At 38.2% G+C, this 16,665-nt stretch overlaps 1 protein-coding gene across 4 annotated transcripts in view; it reads left to right on the top strand.

Annotated features, from left to right (window-relative positions):
* The first annotated feature begins 5,771 nt into the window (after nt 1-5,771).
* The window catches only part of TRAPPC8 (trafficking protein particle complex 8), a 78,487-nt gene continuing 67,593 nt past the window's right edge, over nt 5,772-16,665 (top strand). For 3 of the 4 annotated variants that reach the window (XM_032223135.1, XM_032223132.1, XM_032223133.1), the window contains exons 1-2: nt 6,069-6,225; nt 8,682-8,876. In XM_032223135.1, the coding sequence (XP_032079026.1) occupies nt 6,069-6,225; nt 8,682-8,876 (352 nt within the window). Of the gene's footprint in view, nt 6,226-8,681; nt 8,877-16,665 lie in introns of all 4 variants that reach the window. The other variant, XM_032223134.1, reaches the window with a different exon arrangement.

Raw genomic sequence — 16,665 nt, 5'->3', positions numbered from 1 at the left:
CTGTGTGTGTGTGTGTGTAAGTTCCTTTCCAGACATGCTGCAGATTTTGCTATGAGATTTTCGATATTTTACAAAATTAAAATAAAGTATTGAAGGGAGTTGCTGTGTTAAGCTTGTACAGTTCAGGTAGTCTTGGCTGAACTTAGTGTTACAATGGCACTGAAAAGTGATTTATGACCATTTTTCACACCACCATTACAGCATCCACATGGTCACATGATCAAAATTGAGATGCTTGCCAACTGACTCATTTATGATGGTTGCAATGTCCTGGGATCATGTGATCCACCTTTTGTGGCCTTCTGACAAGTCAAGTCAATGGGGAAAGCCTGATTCACTTAACAACCATGCTACTAACTTAACAACTGCAGTGGTTCACTTAACAACTATGGCAAGAAAGGTTGTACAATGGGGAAAAATATTTAACAACTGTCTCACTTAGCGATAACAATTTTGGGCTGAATAGTAGTCGTAAGTCAAGGACTACATGCAATCTCTTTTCCCTTCATAGTTCATCACGTGAGAAATGAACACAAATCCATAAGTTTTGTCAAATATTCCTTGTCAGCAAAAGCCCAGCAGGCAAAACCTTACTATATTCCGTAATTCTCATCAAGTAAACCAACGTTATAAATCTTCCTTGAATTTTTAAGAATCCCACTTCTTAATCCTTTCAGAAAGAGCCCCAGAGTTAGTTTTCTGTTAATTATTTTTGTAGCCACAGGGCTCTCAAAAATTTTAAGTTATTTTTTTGTATATCCGGTAAATAGCATTCTGTCCTTTTGCTTATCCCTTAGACAAAATTCAAGAATTTTTAAAGAAAATTATTTTGTATATTCGATAAGAAAACTATTATTCAAATTGAAATGGATTTCTTCATTAAATTGTTATGCATTTCCTTACGGAATAAATCATCAATTCCATTTGTATCTGTATATATTTCTGCATATTACCTCTTATCATGGTTAAATTACCTTCAAAGTCATTTCAAAATTATCTGTTCCAGCTTGTTTACATTGTAATCTCACTGCATTGTCCATTTCATTAAGAGGTTTATTAATATGTACAATAACTTCTTTTATAGAATTATGCTGCATTCTTTTCTTTATCTTTTATTTCCCTCTTATGCGTAGCCGAGGTGGCGCAGTGGTTAAATGCAGCACTGCAGGCTACTTCAGCTGACTGCAGTTCGGCTGTTCAAATCTCACCGGCTCAAGGTTGACTCAGCCTTCCATCCTTCCGAGGTGGGTAAAATGAGAACCCGGATTGTTGTTGGGGGCAGTATGCTGACTCTGTAAACCACTTAGAGAGGGCTGAAAGCCCTATGAAGCGGTATATAAGTCTAACTGCTATTGCTATCGCTTCCATGTTCCCTTATGATAAAATATTTTAAAAATGCTATTTTTTGTGAGAAACCTTCTTGTAATTAATTCAAAGCTATAATTCCAAATCAATTGGGACCATTGATCATTGTTAACTTTCTGAAGTCCACATATTGAGCATTTTTGTTGTATAATTAAAAAAATAATATACTTCAAAGGTTTTTAAAAACCAAATTTGCATCATCTTGGTTATGTGATATTGTTAATCTTAGAGCAAGAAGTTATTGTATGTTATATTTAGCTGTGTACAGAAGAAAGTCAGAAGTTACTTTTCCAGTTTTTTCTTTTTTCCTTGTTTCCTGAACTCCTAACCTTGTTCCCTTCTTTTCTATGTCTTTATTTTATCTATTTTTGTATGTTTTACTCTTTGTTAAAAGTTAATAGTTTTATGAAAACATTGCATCATCTTCCTCAAAGGGGTTTTAATATCTCCGATATAATCATTTTTTGGATTTTTCTATTATTAAGAAATGAAGCTTGGTTGAGCTTAATTTTAACGGAAGTTGATGGAACTCTTGTCTCCCAGCCAGTGTCAGATGCAAATAACAAGGTCCACACAGGAAGAATTCAATTAGCTGATTTCTTACCCAAGCTTATTGCAATAATCTTCTCAGACTAATGGTTTGCACCTAAATGAGACTAGATAATGTCAACGACATTCAAAGGAAGTTGAACTTGTTGAACCTCTCACCCAATCAGGCATTCTAGACTAAATCACACTTTGACTCCTCCCCTTAAATTCCAGTTTCTCCTATAGTCAATCCATTCATAAGCTCTTTGCAGAATGGAAGTTTCTGCACCTGACTGATAAGGACCAGTTGTCTGGAATCATGTGGATGATTATCTTTCTTTCATCCAGTGATATATTGCTGGCCCAGGTAGACACCCGAATCAGATTCAGGTATGATTCTGAACTTTCAATACATCCTCCTCCACAATCACAGGATCACAATTTGGGTGCTTAAGCAACCAGCCTGCCTTTACAGCCATTTGTAATTTCTCAATGTCATGTGACCATGGTTTATGCTGGTTTTGAAAAAAAAAAGTGTTTACAATGGGTTTGCTTAATGACCATGTTGTTCACAATGACCAATTTAAAAAGATTAAAATAAGTTCGGTTATGGTGGTGATCTGCTTTATGACCATCACAACATGACACATAAATTGAGGACTTTGATTGAGTATTGAGAAACTTCTATAATCATTTATTTGCAGCCAGTTTTGGGTTCTTAGGGAAGAAAGAGTAAAAATTAATAGTATCAATAAAAGTAATTTTAAAAGTAGAACTATAATTTTAAATATTTCAATTATGAAATTTATTTTAAAATTATTTTTAATTAAAATTAAAATGAATGTAATTTACAATAACACCAATAAATGTACTTCTAAAAACCACCGAACTGCTTGGTAAAGAGATTAATAAATTATTAATTTTTAATTTAAATTATTAATAAATAACAAACAGCTCTTTGATATGAGATACTATGTATTACAGAGCACAGAATCTTAGAGGGAAGGATGTTTGGGCTAATGATATACATTTACACATAAGTGATTTCTCCATGGACAATTATTACTTATGAATATACTGATTTGACTCTACCTCAATCATTTTTTATTTTGTTACTGTCAATTTTTTCAGCTGCCCTCTTGTGGTTAATTGTGTAACTTCTTTATGTGTTACAGAGATTGGGCACAAATATCCCATCTTTTCTAATTTTAACAGCAGAATTCTGTAATTGCTACAATTACTTGTCAAAATGTTAGTAATAATTGTCTATCAAACCATGGTTCCTATTAACATAAACAAGGCCAATGAATGTAATTAATGGAGAAATAAAAGCAGTAAATGAAAATATAATTCACATTTGAAATCAGAGGTCTGGTACTGTAGTACCTTTTTCTATTAACACATTTTCCACTTTTATTAAAGGGCAAAGTGATGATGAAAAACACATGCCTTTTAATTAAACTTTTTAATGTGTCACCACATTCTCTAATTTTTTTCCAGCAAAGTTACCAATATCTTTTCAGGTATAATTCAAACTATTGCTTTGATCTATCAATCTGTATGCATTTAAGCACCAAAGTACTTACAAGGCTTGTATATGTGGCTTGCCTGACTCATCCAGTGCACACATGCCAATAACTTCATTTAAATTTATCCGTCCATCAAAGGATGTGAACTGAAATCAGCAGGGCTTGAGAATGTTTTTCAGATGCAGAGTTTTGGAATAGCTTCCCTCTGCAAATAGGGCTAAAAATCTTATTGTTGACCTTCCAGAAATTTATTAAAGACAAAGGTGTTTCAGTGGGTTCTGGGGAATGAGTAGTTGCCATTGCAGATTTTTTGTTCTACATTTATGTTTTATATTGATTTAGGTTCTTTAATACATTGGAGGGGGAGTGTAGTGTAAGGTGACCAGATGTCCCGATTTCAGCGGGATGGTCACGCTTTATAACAATTTGTCCCGTGTCCCGGGCCGTTTTAAAAAAGTCCCGATTTTCTGGCTTCATGTTGAAAGCCCAGTGGATTTGCTTAAGAAATCCTAACCGGGGCAAGACAAAAGACACCCTGTCTAACCTCTCTCTCTGTCTCAGTACTTTCATTGAAGATATTAAAACTTTAAAGCAAGAAAACGGACCCCCCCGCGCCCCTTTTACCTCATTTTATAAGAAAAAATGACCAAGTACCACAGAGCTCCAAGAAATGCTTGGCTAGAGGGGCCGTGAGTGTTACTTCCTGGATTTTCCGGAGGGGAGGGGCACGGAGGTTAGAGGTCGGCTCGTGTGGAAGAAAAAAATGGTGGCAAAAGTTTCTTTGAAAAATATTTCCCTGACTAATTTCACCATTTTAATTTGATCAGTTCTTTGTATTAACATCTACATCATTCTGGATTGACTTGTGCCTGCTGGTAAGTGAGCTGGGTTTTTTTCTTTTATTTTTTTAATGTATTTTAAAATAATATTTATTTATTGTGCATAGAATTTTTTAAAATAGCTTTATTCTGTGTGGATTCTTTTTTTAAATTGTCTTAGACTATTTAAAAAAAGATTCTATCCAAAATACAAAATACCAGCTGCAGTTATTCACTTAAGAACTGTGGCAAGAAAGGTGGTATAGTGACCAAAGTTACAATGGCATTGAAAAAAGTGACTGATGACCATTTTTCACACTTAGTCACCATTTTCACACTTAGCGACTGTTGCAGCATCCTCATGGTCACGTGATAAAAATGTTGATGTTTGGCAAGAGTTACAATTTATATTTGTAAATTGTAGTTATGTTGAAATAAAAAAAAATTACAATACTATTTTTGCGTTATATGAACATTTTTGTTGCTCCGTATAACATTTTTAATCACCCCCCCCCTCCCCAGTCAAAGGTGTCCCTCTTTACCAATCTGAAAATCTGGTCACCTTAGTGTAGTCTGCTGGTGGAAGACATGGACAGAACAATTCTTTTTCAAAGAAATACATGTAAGGTTAAACCCTTATGTGCATTTAAAGTGTGGAAGATTACAGACCATTAAATTGTCTATGAAATGACCCAATGAACTAATAGAGAAACAGACTGAAGGGCTATCAATATGTAAGGAATACAGAATTCTTTATTAGCTTCAGAATAATCTGGAATTGTTAGTACAGAAGCAACAATCATCAGTGGGGACAAGAGCTTTTAAACGTTAAAACGTTTCAAACCACGTTTCTCAGTGCAGGAAAACCAGTTTGTACACATTTGAAAAGATATGACCAGAAACACTTTTAATCCACTTTACAGGTAAGATCAATAAATTAAAAATCCGCATATGCCATAATGTATCTCCTATATACCCATCCCATGGTCAACTATCAGTTGTTCAGTGGACCACATTCCCTCAGTTCAAAAAAGTTATTGACTCACATAGTTTCACCCAAAACGTTGTGCTAAAACATAGTTGGCTAATTTGTGTTCAACCGATCAGACAAACGCAAAAAAAAAGAAAAAAGAAAAGGGAGGGAGGGGAGACGTCAGATTTGGAAGCCCACACCGCTTTTGTATGGATAAATATTGGATGCGGCCTAGATAGCCCACGTTCAGAATTCTGGGAGTTGAAGTCCACAAGTCTTAAAGTTGCCAAGTTTGGGGACCCCTGGCCTAAGGTAAGCACTCTTCCTTCCGCATGCTATCCTACAATAGACACCGTCAACGGATCAACATTAAAGGTTGTTGCGCCGTAACAAAACTTCGCTTCTGTAAGTCTAAAACAGAAGAGCTGCCAAACCGCCAGAGGTTCTCATCGTTCTTCCCGGTTTCCTTCAGCCGCTTGTCAGGAACGCGGCTCGCAGGATATACGTCAGCGGTTGTCCCCGCCCCTTTTCCTCTCTCGCTCGATTTTTCCCCGCTCCTCCCGTCCGCGCCCATCACGTGACAGCCGCAAAGTCTGCCGGCCTAGTTTACCCACTTGCCTGACTTTTTCAGATCCAACATGGCGGGTCTGAGCGGTCGTTGAGGGGACCGGTAAGGTGGCAGTTGAGGCCACAGCTCTCAACCCCTGGACCGGGGAAGAGGAGCGTGTACATCGGCGCGAATTCGGCCCCGGCAAGGAGGGGGACGACGAGAGAAGAGCGGGCCAAGGCGGATAGGCCGTCCGGCAGGTCGTCGGCTGGAGCTCGGTGTCTTGAGCCATTCCGTCGCTCGGAGAGATGGCCCAGCGGGCTCAGTCGGTTCAGGAGTTCCTCCAGGACTCGTTTGTGCCTTTAGTGGCCGCGCTGTGTAGCGAGGAGGCGGAGAGAATCACCCGCAAGAACAACCTAGGCTTCTGTGAGCTGGTAAAGCCCTTCTGTCGCCTCACTTCGGAAGGTCGGTATCGCTCGGCGGGAGAGGAACTGGGTTGTTTACATGGCAGGGAGGGAAGTCCCGCTCTTAGCACCTTCGCCAGCTGGGCCTGGGGGAGGCTACCTGGCCTTTTTAAAGCCTCCCCTTTTAGCCAGAACACGAGCGGGGGGCCCTTTCTGCTGTTCACCTTTCTCTGAAGTTTGACAGCCCTGTAAGGCAGCTGCTGCCCGTCTTAGTTTTCTGTCAACTTCTACCTTCTGGTAAAGCCGAATGGTTGTATAAATGATGAAGTCGGAGACATACACTGGATTCTGCTAATATATGGATAATATCTAGAACAGTGGTTCCCAACCTTTTTGGGGGGTCATGCCCCACCTAAGCATCTCTAAAATCCTGATGCCTCCCCCTCCCGTGACATATAATTCTTACTTTACTCAAAAAGTGACCTCTACTCATGCAGAGGAAGCCTAAAAGGCCATTAACTTGGTTTAAACCTCACATTTGGAACTACTGATCTAGTATGAGACTTAAACTGCCTTACCAAAAATATTTTCTTAATAATAAGCATGTGCCAGATATTTAAATGATAAAGCTAGATTAATCCCTGTATTTTTGGGATGGGAGACCAGGAAGATCTTACGATGGTAATTTAGTCTCTTCACCACATGTGTAGGCATCTACCGCAAACTTTAGATGGGGCTTCCTTGAAGACAACCCCAAAAGTGCTTTTGGTGGAACTCCAGTAATTTAAATCCTAACAAGAATTTAGTACTATTGTACACCTTCTTGGCTGCTGCATTGGCTCCTTGTACACTTGTGGGTATAATTGAAGTTGATGATTTTTGCTTGAATGTCCATATGCGTGTCTTGGCGTATGTGTAGTTGCCAGACTGCCTTTTCTGCTCAAATACAGCCTGAACACATCTTGAGAAATGGGCAACAGTCCCCACCCATTTGCAGGGGGAAAAGTTGGGTCACAAAAGCATATCTTCCCAGTAGCCGCCTGATGTAATGAAACACATTGCTCCCCTTATTTTGATGCAGGAAATACTGTAACAAAAGCAAATATAATATGCATCTGGAAATGTAAGATATTTGGGGGCCAAATACACAACCAAGGCAAGTTTCTATTTGGTGGGAATTTAGAAAATGGACTTAACATTCACTATGAATGGTGGATAACATAGTCAAAATGTTAATGTACGATACGTTTTCTGAATTGCAAGAATGCTTGATTTATATTATACTAAGTTGATCTTATTCAAGTACTGGTATATCTTGCAAAACACAAATAACAACCCTTCTATATTAGCTAGTGTACACTATATGTATCCAAAGTTGTGACATATATGTCTCAAAATAGTATAAGTAATTCTCTATTCACAAACATTCATTTACAAAGTTACAATGGCACTGAAAAAGTGACATGACCTTTTTTCATATTTACAACTATTGCAGCATCCCACTGGTCATGTGATCAAAATTCAGCAACTGGCATATATTTATGATAGTTCCTGGGATTATGTAATTCCCTTTCTGACCTTCTGATACTAAATCAGTGGGGAAGCCAGATGCGCTTAACAACCCATGTTACTAACTTAACTGCAGTGATTCATTTAACAACTGGTCATAAAAATGGGGCAAAACTCACGGAACTATCTGGCTTAGCAATAGAAATTTTGGGCTCAATTGTGCTCCTAAGTCAAAGACTACCTATAAAATAATATGTGCCTTATTCACAGAAGTTAAAATATTATACAAGCAAACTTGAAAGAATGCAGAGAAGAGCAACAAAGATGATTAGGGGACAGGAGACTAAAACATATGAAGAATGGTTGCAGGAACTGGGTATGTCTAGTTTAATGAAAAGAAGGACTAGGGAAGACATGATAGCAGTGTTCCAATATCTCAGGGGTTGCCACAAAGAAGAGGGAGTCAAGTTATTCTCCAAGGCACCTGAGGGTAGAACAACAAGCAGTGGGTGGAAATTATTCAAGGAGAGAAGCAACTTAGAACTGAGGAGAAATTTCCTGACAGTTGGAACAATTAATCAGTGGAACAGCTTGCCTCCAGAAATTGTGAATGCCCCAACATTGGAAGTCTTTAAGAAGATGTTGGATACCCATTTGTCTAAAATAGTATAAGGTTCCTGCCTAGGCAGGGGGGTTGGACTAGAAGACCTCCAAGGTCCCTTCCAACTTTGCTATTGTGTTGTATTGTATTGTATTGATTTTCCTGGAAAAGTTGTGCATTGGTTATATTTTCTGGTTTTCGTTGTGAAGAACACTTCAGTTATTTTTCATTGTATTTCTGTTGTATTATTTGTTTAATGCTGGTTTTCTCTATAGCTCAATTATAATCATGAGCATTTATGAGACAAAATTTATATTTGATTCCTATTAATGAAAATGTCATTATTTTACTAGATACATAATATCAGAATAGGTTATTTTTAAAACATATTTATTGTTTTATTTCAGTGCATATGAGAGACCCTAACAATCAACTTCACATAATCAAAAACTTGAAAATAGCTGTCAACAACATTATTACTCAGCCACCTCAGCCTGGAGCTATTCGAAAACTTCTGAATGATGTGGTGACTATTAGCCAGCCTGCTGAAGGATTATTAGCTAATGTGATTACTGCAGGAAATTATGATCTCAACATTAGTGGTAAGTAACAAAAAGATTCCCGTATGTATTAGATGTCATAAATAATTTAAAACTAATATTTTATATATGTGCACACACTCTACATATATATTTTCTTTGTGGGAAAAGTACAGTTCCTTGTACAAAAGTCTGACTATTGTAAATAAAGTTTGCATGCTTCATATTTACAGAGTTTGAAAATGTTTCAGTTTTGTTTCTTAATCTAGACCCTTTATTTTTCAGTTATCAAAAACAAGGAAAGATTTGAATATGTATAATTGGAATGATGTTTTCCAAATATGTCACTTGGTGTTAAAAGTGTTTGCGCTTGTTATTATTGCTATAAATTGTAATCCTTGTTAGCTCTTTTATCCATCCAGTACTTTTTTACAGAATCATAGCATTGGAAGCCATCTCTGAGGTATAATTCAGACCAAATCCTACTTAGTGCAGAAAAGTTCTGAGGTGGTACTGATCATTAGCAATATTTTCCTGCTTTTTCTCTTCCTTTATTCATCTTCCTTTAGTAAGAAGATGTGGAGGAGTAGGACTCAGCCACAAGTATTGCCTGAATAAAATATGTTAGTAATATGGAAGAGGTTTATTAGCCCTGAATTCTGATTGTACTATGAAATAATTATATATCTCTGTTTTTAAGTTTTCAAACTCATTGACTGAGCTTGAGAAGTCAAGCAGGATCAGATCTGATTAGTATTGAATGTTAACCAGAAATTCCAGGATTATAGCTGTAACAAGAAAGCTATTACAAACTACTTCCAAAATACTGTTTCCAGAAAAGCTGCGTTGATGTTTGTGAAGTCCTTAGGAATTGAGCTCAGTTTGCTTTTTTGTTTTTAATCTTGATTGTTTTGTTTTTAATCTTGATTGTTTTGTTTAATTAGATATACTAGATTATAGTTCAGATCACTGAGAGAGAGAAGGAAGTGATATGAGGAAAAACTTTTAACAGAAAGGGAGAAGTGAAAAACTTCAGAAAGCACATTTCTGAGTTAAAATATCCTAAAAGGACACAAGGTTTTTAAAATTATTATTATTATATTCCAAATGGAGTCTTCTTTTTGTCTTAAAAGTTTGTTAATTTTTTTGGCATTTGTTCTAACAAACATATTTAACATAAACATTTTCAGTTGATACATTCCAATAGTTTATTGTTGTAGTGAAAGGTATATAAAATTATATTACATTTCAATGCAGGTTGGTCACTATTGTATTTGAATAATGCACTATTGTGAAGTCTAAATTATATAATTAAGTAGTGTTTGTCAAGTTGTTTTGAACAAAATAGTGGTATTTATTTGGTTCCAATTTAATATTGCTTTTGAGTTTTTACTTGTTGGATGATTTAATTCCTAAACATCTTAATTCAGCAAAAAATTGTCATACCTAACTAAAGCTGTATTTTTTGCAAATAAATAGGTATGAGTTATTATTAAAGTAGTTAAACTTACTGGTTGATCCTGAATATTTTTGTTTGAAAAAAAAAATACTGTTGAACTCAATGGTATATAAATGGATGACTTATACTCCAGACTTTTGGGTTAGAACAATACTATACGTTTGCACTCCTCTTAACCAGTTAGTACTTGAAATAAGTGAAGACTGCACTATAACCAAAAGTACTATTATTATTATACAGTAGCACCTTGATTATATGTACCTTCAGAGTACAAGAAAATAGTACTCTTCATAAAAGTGTTTGCAGTCTAGCATTCAGTGTAATAAAATAAATGATTGCTTCAATTGTTTATGCTTAGAAATCTGTTTTTTATAGATGAATTTAATTGTAAAACTGACAAAAGATTTAAAATGATTCACAGAGATATAAAATATATTGAGGATTTTGAAGAAACTGAAATGAGGCATCATATAGGAGTGGAAGGAATAAAGTTTATGTTCAGGATATATTAAAATGGTATAGCTGAGCAACATTGTGAACTTTGAAGGGAATATGCAGGAAGTCAATGTAGGGATTTAAAGACAAGAATCCCATCATGTGATAAGAGCATTAAGCAAGTTGGATTATTTTGACTGCTTATTCTAGGATAAACATCAGGAGACTGAGAGGAGAAAAAAATTGCAGTAGGCTTTTGTTCCTGTCAAAGGGAGAGCAGTATTTTTGCACTTTATAAAGGCAGGAGTATCTTATTCCTTAAACAAGAGAAAGGAAAGGAAAGAAAGGGAAAGGAAAAGGGAAGGAAGTTAAAAATAAACTCATGCAGATTTAAAAGGGAGATGCTGATATTGTTAATAAATAAGGAAAGAGGTTTGGAAAGCAACAATGAGATATACAGTATTTACTGAGTGAGTAAACCCAGTCAAACAGAAAATACTGGAGAAGCAGTTTAAGATGAAAACTTGAAGGAAGAACATGAGTCGGATGTTATCTCCATAAAGATGATACAGTATAAGACTAGGCAGCACCTCAGACTCAAAGAGATTGCACACCAAGAATGTTTAGTATGCAATATAGATTAGGGAAAGATTCGTTTAGTTTAAGTGTTGGAGACAAGTACTCTGAAATACCTTTATATACTTTAATGTCCTACTACTGAAAGGCATGGATTTGAGAACATCCAAGAGTAGTATGTTGAAAGGAAGGCCAGAACTGAATCCTTCAGAATTCCTAGTAGTCATAGTTTAAAAAAATTGTAAAAGAAAAAAGGAAGAGCTTACGTGAGTATTCATTATACATACATGTTCTGACCCCCCTTCTCCGTTCAGGAACGAAAGCCAACACAGACGTACAAAATGTTTTAATCAGTCCAAGATCTTGTTGGCTGCAAGCCCAAATAAACAAAGATAATAGCTCTGGCAGAAAGTCCTATAACTCACAAAATACCGCAAATCCGGCTTCTCTTATCAAGCCACTTATCCAAGTTGGCTTTTCTCGGTTTGTGAACACGAACAAGACCCAGAACGAGAACGGGGAATGTTGACTTCTGCAACCAGGGCGTGGCATCATCAGTCTCTTTTATCAGCAGGAGGAGATCCTAACAAGCAAAAGCTGCTCGTTATCATCTCCTGTACGTACTCAATTGTTCCTTACGTTGGTCAGCCCTTCTCCTGCGTGCATCCTGAAATAACTCACAGGAGGTTTCTGTGTCAATCTCTCTTGTCTCCTCCTCACTGATCCAAGGCTCAGTCGTCACCTGGGGACCAATTAGTCTCTCTGCGCCCTGCTCGGAGTCAGGACCCTGTCCAGGGTCCTCCGCATCCTCCAGGGCTGACTCATAGGACCCCTCGCTGTCGGAGTCTGGTAGCAGCGCCAAAGACTCCTGCCGAGCCACAACACATAGACATGTGTACATTTATGTATTGATTTGTTTACATTTGAATAAGTTTGGTTGACAAAAAGGAAAAACAGATATTAAGAATGTGGTTGATATAAATCCACCATATTGTTATATAGTCCTCTAACAGAGTTTCCTGGTGAAGAATGCTTGTTCAATGAAGAGCGATAAGTGCTTCAGATCATTGTGTAACTGATAGCAAATTTGAATCTTTCTAACTTTTTAATATTAACCTTCAATTTCTTGTGCCTGTTTTTAGTTTCCATATCCTTAGTGTGTAGTTAGAAAGAATGCAAATACCAGAGAAATACCAGGAAGAATCTTCCTGAGTAAAACTGATTCTGAAAGTATCTTCTAGCCAATGTAACACAAGAATCACTTATGATTCACTGTGCATAAAGATGCTTTTCTTTATTTGAAAAATAGCTATCAACTAGTAAAAAAGTTATTGAGGAGAAGACTTTGATTTGATTATAGTTTCAAAATTCTTTATTATTAAATGGAATGCAGCTAAAATAAAGGCATAGTTTTTCATTGTGTTTGAGATAATGAATCTTGTAAAAGTTAAATATCCAGGATCTTCCCTACAAATAATTCCTAAGTCAAGACTAGGCATTATTTATTTTATTTAGTGCATGGTATATCATACACGCATTAGCAATATATATTAACATTTCACCTAGATTGATAAAACAATAAAATATAAATGTTAACAAGATCTCTGTTCAAAAGCCAAAGTCTAGGTCAGTGATGACGAACCTTTTTTGGCTCACATGCCAAAAGCGGGGGGGACGACTGAAGGGGGGGTTGTGCGTGGGCGTGCCACACATGCACATGCTTCCCTCTGTGCACATGTGCACACAACCAGCGCTCCCCCCCACTTTTGGCGCTCTTTTTTCACCCTCCCCAGGGTCCAGAGGCTTTCTAGAAGCTTGGGGAAGGCGAAAACAGCCTATCTGCCCCCTGGGAGGCCATCCAGAGCGTGAAAAACCAGCCCTATGGAAGTTCAGGAGCAGACTTCCAATTTGCTCATAGGGCCGTTTTTTGCCCTCCGCTCCTGAAGGTTCCGTAGCACAAAAAATGGCACTACAGCCAAACTGGAAGTGACAACCGGTTTGGCCGTAGGGCTGTTTTTCGCTCTCCGGAGCCTTCAGTGAAGCGTCCTGAAGGCTCCGGTAGGTGAAAAAGGGCCCTTTGAGCAAACCAGAAATCTGTTCCCAAACTTCCAGTTTGCCATAGGGCTGGTTTTTCACCTTCCAAAGGACGAAAAATGGCCTCAAAAGAAGGCTGAAGTTAGCTGGCGCGCGCTGGAGCTGACAAGGCAATGCCTTGCGTGCCCTGACAAATGGTTCTGCGTGCCATCTGGTGGCACGCGTGCCATAGGTTTGCCATCACGGGTCTAGGTCATCTAACCATTGAAGAGGAGCATTGTTGATATTAAAAATCAGATACACGGGACCTTGCAGTCACACTGAGGGGAGAATACTATGCCCCATTTATACAAAGAGTCATAGCAGATGCCATGTGAGGTACAAATCCTAATCAAAATTGTGCATGGCTTATGTGGTAATTCAAAGTGTGGCACCTTTTTTGTGGGTCATTTATATGTCTACCTATGCCTGGGAGTTCAGCGACTCATTTTACTTTCCATTGGGAATCGATGTTAAAGTTGTTGGGCAAATGTTGTGCAAGTGCCAGTGGGGGATTTCTGGATTTGAGTCTTCCAGCTGATAACTTTGTTATCAGAGTTAGGTAACTTGGTGCCATCCTGATATTTCTAGATTAATTCCTACAGTCTCTTGTAATTAGCCATGCTGTTTGGGTTTGATGGGTCCAAAGTATCTAGAAGCATCTTTGCATTAAACAAATAATTTCTGATTACTTAAGCCATTCCCATTAATGGTAGGAGGAAAATGAATTGCAGATTCTAGTGGCCAGTTTGGTTTAGAGTAGATCAATAATGTATTCAATCCTGATGTTTTTGCATACAAATATAATAACCTTTCCTGGACTGTTGATTTGCACATTTCAATTATTTTTTTCATAATATCACTTTGATATTAATATGCTTACATTGGAATAAATCAGTAGCATATTATTAAAATAAACTAAAATATTAAAATTATTTTAGCCAAATCAATCCGGGAAAATTTCAACGTCTTGTATGTGTATAGTTCAATTCAAATATAAGAGAATATTTTATTCTCATTAGTATAGTATTAATATATTCTCATATACATTAAGGCATCTATAATTTAATTGACTACAATCTGTAGCATTATATCTTATTCTTGCCAACAGATGTAAGCTATTAAAAATAGATTTAATCTACTTTTCCTTTTTATTTGTTACTATTTATTATTTGTCATTTGTATTTATGATTTTTGACTATATAAGTTTGTGCTGTTTGTTGCAATTGGTTTAATTTGTTTTTATATAGTATGAAGTTAGCCAAATATATTTGATTATGACAGATAACAAATTAATAAAGAAATTTAGGATTAGCTACACCCCCTCACTTTGAAAATACCTGGATTATTAAAAATATTCTGACTATAGCAATTTTTGTTATTAATCTTATATCAACATTTACAGAAAGCTTTATTCTTGGTCACCAAAGATGGAATTTATAGGAAAAGTTTAACTATACCTTTTCCAGTCAGAAGTAGAGCTTGGGCTTTTGCATCTTTTGATGGTAGCCTCTCCAATCTAGTGTTATCTGTGATTTCTATTAAATAACTTCTTTTTCAGCTTCTTCTGACTAACAAGCAGTGTTAGATATCCATTTGTCAAAGAACTGAGACAAAAACAATTTAACAAAGACAAAAGAGTTTGATTTCACTATAGAAATGAGTGACCTCAATTCGCATATCAGTTGTTGGTGCAGGAGAAAGAAATTGACTCAGATGAAAACAAAAGTTCCCTATCCCCTAACTTTTCTTCAGGCAACCTTGGATAGTGAACTGAGGTGTACATGCTATGGAGACTACAGGTGAAACTCAAAAAATTAGAATATCGTGCAAAAGTTCATTTATTTCAGTAATGCAACTTAAAAGGTGAAACTAATATATGAGATAAGACTCATTACATGCAAAGCAAGATAGTTCAAGCCGTGATGTCATAATTGTGATAATTATGGCGTACAGCTCATGAAAACCCCAAATCCACATGAGCTGTACGCCATAATCATCACAATTATGACAAATCATGGCTTGAACTACCTTATTTTGCATGTAATGAGTCTTATCTCATATATTAGTTTCACCTTTTAAGTTGCATTACTGAAATAAATGAACTTTTGCACGATACTCTAATTTTTTGAGTTTCACCTGCATGTATTTTTCCTGCTCTTAGTCATCACAATTATATTCTGGGATTTGTTGAGCGTTCTAACAGTGTTTTCCTTCAAGCCACTAGAGGGGGCCCTATTCAAGACTGAATGGGAGAACTTTCTGGTGACAGTAATTTCAGTAAGTAGACTAAGGGAACAGTAGCTTATCAGTTAAGGCAGTGATCCCCAACCCCCGGTCCGCGGACCGGTGCCGGGCCGTGGAGTACCTGGCACCGGGCCGCGCAGCGGCCGGGGGCCATGATCCCTGCTGCCTCTTCACCCACACGCGCAGCCTGAGATCAACCCCGGGACTCGAACCTGAGAGCCGCCTCTCCGGTCCAAACCCCACTCCCACCCCGGCCGCCCGCCCGGCCGCCTTGGTAGCCCGTGGAGACGGAGCGCGTTCGGTTCGCCGCTACCTGGGGGCGCCGTCCCCATGACATCACCGCGGAGTCCTTGCCTCCTTCCCTGGCGAGGCTTTCTCCCCGCCAGCCAATCAGAGGCCAGTCCCCGGGCAAGCGGGGACAAGTTGCTGGCCGGCCGAAGCAGAAGCGGGAGATTGGAGGGGGGGGGGAGAGAGAGAGAGAGAGAGAGAGCGCTGGGCGGGTGGCAGCGCGTTCCACAGCGGACTAGGCGCGCCGCGGGCTGCCAACCCCCCCCCCCCCACACACACACGTACACACACTGCCTCTCTGGCAATTGGCTGCCCAGGAAGGGAGCGGGGAGCTTTCACAGATAGGAACGTGATGGGGTTTGTTTTCTTCCCCCACTCCTGAGCCCCCCTTTTTTTTTTGCTTGCCTTCTGGGGTCTCCGCCGTGGAGCAGCCGAGGTCAGATGGGGAGGCGGAGAGAGAGAGAGAGAGAGAGAGAGATGGGCGGGTGGCAGCTGTCTGTGAAACATCTTCCCCTCCCCACCTCCTGGGCAGCCAATTGCCAGAGAGGCACGGTGGGGGTGGTGGGGGTGGAAGGAAATAAAAAGAGAAGTTGCCCTTTCATTTTGCAATCTCTCTCTACGACCTTGTTTCATTCTCTTCCCTTTTGTTTCGTCCTCATTTCTCAATCTCAGCAACTTTAACACTTTTGGACTTCAACTCCCCAAATTGCCCAGCCAGCTAGAATAGATAGATAGATGGTGGATAGGTGATTGATAGATAGAGAGGGATGGATG

This window comes from Thamnophis elegans, chromosome 8 (assembly GCF_009769535.1).
Source record: "Thamnophis elegans isolate rThaEle1 chromosome 8, rThaEle1.pri, whole genome shotgun sequence".
Classification (NCBI taxonomy): domain Eukaryota; kingdom Metazoa; phylum Chordata; class Lepidosauria; order Squamata; family Colubridae; genus Thamnophis; species Thamnophis elegans.
Note: the sequence above shows the minus strand (reverse complement) of the source record. Positions and strands in the feature narration are given on the sequence as shown.